The sequence below is a fragment of the Alexandromys fortis genome, unplaced genomic scaffold (assembly GCF_014885135.2).
Source record: "Alexandromys fortis isolate MF-2015 unplaced genomic scaffold, M_Fortis_MF-2015_v1.1 scaffold_326, whole genome shotgun sequence".
Lineage (NCBI taxonomy): Eukaryota > Metazoa > Chordata > Mammalia > Rodentia > Cricetidae > Alexandromys > Alexandromys fortis.
Window position 1 is genome coordinate 238,294 of NW_026068217.1, and position 7,643 is coordinate 245,936.

The window sequence follows — 7,643 nt, forward strand, 5'->3', positions numbered from 1 at the left end:
TATTCTCTATTTAGCCTGGTGATATCTATAGTAGTTTGCGGGGGTGACGATGTGTAATATACCTTGATTCTAATTCTTTTGATACTGATTCTGGCTCCTTATGAAAACATTTCCAAAAAAAAAAAGAAATTCAAAAATAATACACATCAAGAGAATTCCATTTCATTCTTTTCAGAGAATATCTGGCACACTAAGAATAGGAAAAGCCAAGGCTCCTGAATCCAGTTGATATAATAGTCACTTTCAAAAAACCTGAGGGGAAAAAAAGGAGTGAAATGTGCCTCAGCCCACTGACAGACAAGTGGAAGGCAAGTGATTGAAATGAAAGCTAGTAATACACTGGCCTAACAGATTACTGCCTTATTCTTTTCTGTGGTGTTGCTGGGGACTGAACCCAGGGCTCTGGCCATGACAGACAAATCTACTACACACATACATCCCCAGCCATTTTACCACTAGGAACCAATTCTTCTGAACTATCTCCTGTACTGTGGCTGATTTTAATGTCGAAGCCTGCCATGATTGAGACAGACTCATAAAATCTAGCTTGCTGGGGCTGGAGAGATGGCTCAGTGGTTAAGAGCATTGCCTGCTCTTCCAAAGGTCCTGAGTTCAATTCCCAGCAACCACATGGTGGCTCACAACCATCTGTAATGGGGTCTGGTACCCTCTTCTGGCCTGCAGGCATACAGACAGAACATTGTATACATAATAAATAAATGAATATTTAAAAAAAATCTAGCTTGCTTTCATCTCCTGAATAAATGCTGAGATTAAGTATTAGATTACTGTACCAATACATGCACTAAGACCATTTTTAATTCATTTTTCTTTTTGGGGGGAAGGGTGGTTCTAGACAGGGTTTCTCTGTGTAGCCTTGGCTGCCCTAGAACTCAATCTGTAGATCAGGCTGGTCTCAAACTCAGAAATCCACCTGCCTCTGCACCACCACTGCCCAGCTTATTAATTTTTCTTAAATCTGAGATGTGATTATAGTATCTAACTCAAGTTAGTGAATGATAGAAGGCTTAGAAGTGGCAGAGTATCATGCAAGTGTTGGCTGTTATTATGTTAATGATTCTCCAAACTATAAGTGTTATTTGACAGATCAACCATATTAAAATCATTACGGAAAAAACATCTAGGGACTACGGTACAGGCGACAGGACTGCTACTGTCCTTGTTTGTGAAACTCTTTCCCCTTTGCAAAGCTCTTCACTGTTCGTTCTTCCTGTCTGAGCAGTGAACCCAAGTCCTGCAGACCACAGGTTTCCTCCATGCGCTGAACACTAATCCGCCTCACCAAGGAGTTTAAGGGACATAGTCCTTGATTCGGATTTAAGAAAGCCTTTAAAATTAAATGGCACTATGCCTCTGAACAACGGAATACACTCTTAGCTGGTTTCTGGCACCTCAGGCATCCTCTTTAAATATCCTGAGCAGGTCCTTGCCAGCCTTAAAGTTCAGACCAAAGTGGATCAAGTATCCTATTACCATGAGCCTCTCACAGCCTCCCAGGAAGGCTAATGGACACAAGAGTTAACTGCATAGGAGAAACAGCGCTGCCACCAAAACTTAAGGAATGCCTTTGGGCTGAAATACCCAAACCTTTGTGGCTTCTGTCCAAGCTCTGATGGCATCAGCTTACTTATGAAAACTGGATTAGTTCTCTCGCTGCCCTCTTGATGACTTCAACCTTTACCTATCCTCTCCCAGACTCACACCTCTGCCTGCACTAGCTTTTCTTCTGAGGACTCCAAAGCAGGGAAGAGCCTTCCCTACGCATCCCACTTATTCCTCTATATAATGCGCACCTTTTTCTCCACGTCCCAGGAATACTCAAGCTTTGCCTAAGGACAAGGTCAAGTATCACTACATACATCAGTACAGCTAAATTAAAAAATGACAACTGTAGCCAGGCGGTGGTGGCACGCGCCTTTAATCCCAGCATTCTAGGCAGAGGCAAGTGAATCTGTGAGTTGGAGGCCAGCATGGTCTGTCTACAAGAGCTAGATCCAGGACAGCCTCCAAAGCTCCAGAGAAACCCTGTCTCGGAAAAAAAAAAAAAAATGACAACTACCAAACTTGCAGTGACAATTTGTGCCTCAAAAACCCAGGTTTATCCACCCTTTGCTGATAAGCCAATTAAAACAGCCACATTAATAGAAAAGAAAAGCAGAAAGACACTGATTTAATGTTATCCCCATAAGACACAAAGAAATCCAGTGGCCCTCCAAATCCATCTTCAGAAAGCTGCCCACCACTGAGCCATCTTTGTCTGTGTTAGGTGTAACTTTGCAGGAATATAGCCCAAGCTTTTCTTCTCCCAGCATGAAATTCCTGTTTTAATCATCTGATAGCTAAAATACCTCCTTAGTATATATATATTCATTTCTGCCAGTAGGTTTTTCTACCCCCCAATACTGGTGAGGATGCAGAAAAACTGACCACATTCCTAGCAGGAATGTGAAATGGTGAGCACCTTTGGAAAGCTGTCTGGGGATGCCTCAAAAGGTTAAAACATGGGATGGCTCAGTTGCAAAATGCTTGCAAGCCCAATTCTAGGTGTCTTACCCAAGACCCATGTGGTCAAACCAAGACTGACACCCCCCCCCCAAAAAAATCCATAGCAGCTTTTGTAAAAGCCTCAAACTGGCAACAACCCAGATAGCATTCAATGGTTGGATTCAACTACGATACACCCATACTGTGAAAAAGTATCCAGCAATTCAGAGGAATATACTGTTGGTACATGTACCAACTTGGATAACTATTAAATGAACGTTGAGTGAAAAAGTGCATCTCCATAAGTTACACTCTATTAATCTGTATATGCCATGCTTTTGCAATGACAAGTATTAAAAGTAGACACAGGTCAGAAATCACTGGGGATTAAAAGTGGAGGGCATGATTAGAATCAAGTAACAGAGAGGAGAAGTCTTAGTGGTGATCAAACAATCCTCTATCTTTGCTAGAGGTAGTGGTTATACAAATCTACCTATGATAAAACGCTAGAGAACTAACCACCCTTTCCACCAATGTCAAATTCCTACTTCTGACTTTGACCTATAATTATGTGCTATGCAGCCACTGGGAAAAACTGAATTTCTGTACAATCTTTGTAATTTCCTAGAAATTTGAAATTATTGCAAAATATTAATTTTTAAAAAACCACTAAGTTAGAATATCAAATCTTAAATCCTAGCACTTGGGAGGCAGAGGCAGGTGAATCTCTGAATCAGAGGCCAGCTTGGTCCAGATGAGTTCCAGGACAGCCAGAGCTACACAGAGAAACCTTGTCTCGAAAACCAAAAACAAAAAAACAAAAAACAAAAACAACTCTTTATTGAAATCTCCCAGTTTCAAGGACAGTTAGTTCTGCTAAACGCTCAGAGGAACCAAGCCCACTGGTGCCACGTGGTCTGACTGCCAAATTACACCCGTGATTCCATTTTCTTTCTTTCCACCAGGACTGTTGCTTTGCAAGTCACAACAAAACCAGTGAGTTTGGAAAAAATAATTTAAATTAAAAACAAAACAGGAAGGTACAAGAAAAAGAGAAGTACTTTACCAGCAAGCAAAGGATGACTAGTAACCTGTGAGTGGACAGAAAGGAAATGACAGGGCAGAAATCAGCGGGAAATTTACTCAAATGACCTTGTAAAATCAACATGAGTTGGAGGGAAGGAAAAAAAAAACTGTTAGTGGAACCTGTGGGGTTTCTGGCTATTTTAAAGCTGCCCCAAAAGGAGCTGGGGTGACTGAGTGGGAGAGCGCTCAAGCATAAAATACCTACGGGTTGATTCCCCAGCACATCAAAAATAAATTACCCCAACAAATCAACTTCCCTTGCCAATTCAAACCAACGGACTAGACAAGTCAGGAGACGAATATCTATCCTTCTACAGGGCAGAAAGGAAGCAAGTGAAACAGCCACTCCTCCAGAGGCCCCATTTCTGAAGCACTGCCAATAACTACAAAGCACTGAAACAAAAAGGTATTGAGCTCACCCAGGCATGGCTGCCTAGACTGCTCTAAAATCTAAGCCTACAATGCAACTCCCTATTCAAGAAGCATTGATAATGCAGAAACAAAGCAACTTTGCCAGTGTGGCCTTAAAAACAAGTACAATGTATCCATACAAAAGAAAAAGAGATTGTAAACCCCAGACACAGTCTATTTCAAACTGTCCCTGGGTCATCATATCCAAGAGTTTAGAGAATCTGATTGGTGGCTATGAGACCTACATTCTAGTCCCAGTTCTACCACAACCTTGAGAGTTCAGTGACTTTCAACGTGTCATCTATTATCATACTGCTAGTTCAATAACCTTGAACATCTCCATCCGTAAAACTGGACTAGCCAATCATTTCAAGGCTCAAGGCTAAATTGTGTTAAGTAAAATTTGACTTGGTGCAAAGGGAGAAAAAACTGTTTCCTCCATTCTTACCCCCAACCAGAGTTAATTCCTTAACTGTAAGAGGAGAACTGCAATTATGGGAAGGTGAACAACACAATGTCCCACTGTCTTTCAGCAGCTGCACGCATCTGGAAGGGCCAATCTCAAGCCAGTGGAGGTACAAGTTATTTTAAACCTTTTAAGCTAGTTGCAGGCCAACATCTACCTTCTTAGTTTTACGGGGTTAATCTCATTTCCTTGGAGCACCATGAAGAGCTAGAACCTGCCCTTTAACCCGAGGGTGGCTGGGATCTCTACTCCATCGGGATTACAAAGGTCTGTCCCATTTGAGACAACATGAGTGCTTTGTATGAGCACTGGGTTCTGGTTATCTGCACAGCAAGAAAGGGTCACCTGCCAAGTAATATTGGCTACGACGAAATATGTGGCTGTACAGTTCTCTCACTCCTAGCTGGAGAGGTAGGCTAGCCTCTGCTCCCTTACACGTGTGATAATATCTAAAAGATGCCCTCATTCGAACTGGCCCAAATTGTGAAAGGGACCAGGATTACGTCATTCACACACTGCCAATCAATCAACTGCTTCCAAAAAAAGTCAAGCCGGCAGCAGTCACTGTGATTATCGATGGCCCTTCAAAATTACCATCCTTGAGTCCTATAGCTACAGGAACAGCCGAGTTCATCAATTACGTATCTCATCATCATCCTTCACTCCTGAAAACACATTATAAATTAATAAAGGCAGAAAGGTGTAAGTCCCATACACGCTAGTAAATTCTGTCAGGTAAGGGAGAAGCCAACTTGATAAATGACTAGGGATCCACGTGGGCCGACTAAGAAAAGAGTGCCATGTGCGTGGAGCCTTCCTCACTTTAACTAACATCCTGCTTCTCTAGCCACCCCTGAGGGTGAGGTTAGAAGCCTCCAACTCTGGGCGGCCACACCCTGTATGTGTCACAACCCTGATGCAAACCCCAAGCAAGGCCAGGAGTCCAACTGCAAGGTAGGGCAGCAGAGGCCTGTTATATAAGCTGTACAGAGCTTCACCCAGTGGGCCTCACCTTCCCACCCACAATTCTTTGGGGAGAGAGACCTCCACTCCTGAGCATTTCAAGCAACATCCTCTGGGGAAGAAATCTTTTTGTACCGGGACCAATGAAACGTGGGCGGTTTCAAATTCGTCAGAAATGGTCCAAAGACCGTGGGGGAAGGGAAATTAGCTAAATGACCTTTCAAGGTCCCTCCACTGGGGCCTAGAGATTTACAGGAGAAGTATTAGGTCCCGTCTCGTTACAGGAGATGAAGCTGCATTTCAGAAATGGGAAAAGGATTGACTCCTGGGAATCTGAACCCTTTCTCGGTGGGATCCACTCCCCAAAGGACACTATTGGTCCCTTTTTATGCTAGAAGCAGTTAGGAAGCATCAAACCCGGACAGTATCTGCCCCAACGGGGTGAGATGGACACCCCTGCTCTGCTAACCCAGGATCCCCGAGACCCAGCTGAAAACTAAGCACAACTTAGGGTGCACGGGAAAGCGTGCTTGCCAAGGCCAGCTAGGCTGTGCTAGAGCCCGAGGGCGTGAGAGCGGCAGTACAAGATTACCTCATCACGACCCGCTTTCCCTTCACGTCCAGTTTGTCCAAAGTCAGCTTGTTAGAAAGCGACATTTTGGCAACGCGGGAGGATCAAGAGGCTCGGTCCTGAGGAAGAGGAGACCACCGCGGCGGACGTGCGCTTTTGAAGCGTGCAGAACGCCGGGTTGCGGGAGGACCAGAGGGCGCCCGCCCCGCCCCTGGCTCCGCCTCTGAGCCTGCCCATGGATCCGCCCCTTCCCGGCGCTGCTCCCAGTGTACAAGCAGCAAAGCTACTATTGGTCGCCGCCCAGAAGGCCGGTCCGCTTCCATTGCTCCGAGGCTCTGTCCATCTACAAGGGACTGGTGGGACGTGCGACTTCCATTTGTCACGTCCAGCACGACGCGAGCAGCAGGGGGAACCTTCCTGACGTGGGGCGGAGTAGAAGCGTTCGCGACGGGGCCCGAAAGAAGGGAGCGGATGGCGCCTCAGGGTGGGCGTGGAATGTGTGTTGGGCCAGAGGCCACTAGTGCAGCCGTAGTGCCCAGCAGCGCATGCTCCGGACTGCCTTGGAAAAAGCAGCACCCCCACCCGGTGGAATTCCCAGGGGTCTTTTCAAAATCTTTGCAAATGCCATTTCCTTTATCTTCTGCTTTCACAGCTCCCAAATGGAATGCTACATAAGGCCTTACTTAGTAATGGAAACCTTTCAGAAGTCAAAAAAGGACCAGGTCCTCCTCGCCCTTTTATAATAAAAAGTACAGTGTAATTGCCGTGGTTACTTTATTCATTGTAATGGCGAATACGTTCAGCATGTGTCATGTTAACTAACAATGCTCATAAAACGTCTAAGTACATTCTGTTATTAAGGATAACAGATAAAGTAACTGATGGACAAAGGTTTAATGTCTTACGTACGCATGATAACAGAGCTTCTAAGTGATTATTTCAATCCTGGGCCACTGGGACTTAAACTCCTTTGTGAGTGTAGCCTAGTGGTAAAGTGCATGTGATCCGATCTCCAGCACTGGAGGAAAGTCTAAATCTCTACTGACACTAATTTGGACTAAGGATGCAAGGTAAACGCTTGCCTACGGTTCGACACGAGGCAGCTACTTAATGAAAGGCACGTGAGAAATGTAAGCCCTTCCCCCCCCTCATTCCTCTGGTTCTCATTTCCACCTCTCCCACTAGCTGACACCCAGGAGAAACTGACCAGACCACCTCTGGAAATTACTATATTATGGGAAGTAACTCAGACAATAGCATGTGTTTTCTCTCATATGCATGTGTTATATAAGCATATATATATATATGTAGATACAGGTCCACAAAGGGGGAAGGGGGGTTAAGAGAATGGGGAGGGGGGGTACAAAAAAAGGTAACAAAAGACATGTGACATGGAAGAGACAAAGAACTTCGGGCAACTGAGGAATGCTGAGAGCCTCCAATTGGTTATTCAATACTAAGTGGTCTGAAATTGTATACAATACATACAAGTAACTTTATACAGAGTGAGATGGTTTAATTACATATTTAGGTACAGAGAGAGAAAGAGAGAGAGAGAGAGAGAGAGAGAGAGAGAGAGAGAGAGAGAGAGAGAGAGAGAGAGAGAGAGAGAGAGAGAGAGAGAGAGAGTGAAAGAGGGAG

The 7,643-nt window shown here is 44.6% G+C and overlaps 1 protein-coding gene across 1 annotated transcript in view; it reads right to left on the bottom strand.

Annotated features, from left to right (window-relative positions):
- Nucleotides 1-6,209, bottom strand: part of Pgk1 (phosphoglycerate kinase 1) — an 18,135-nt gene extending 11,926 nt beyond the window's left edge. Inside the window, exon 1 of the mRNA XM_050130456.1 lies at nucleotides 6,024-6,209. Coding sequence (XP_049986413.1) covers nucleotides 6,024-6,088 — 65 coding nt within the window. The 5' untranslated portion in view covers nucleotides 6,089-6,209. The remainder of the gene's footprint in view (nucleotides 1-6,023) is intronic.
- Between the last annotated feature and the right edge of the window lie 1,434 nt (nucleotides 6,210-7,643).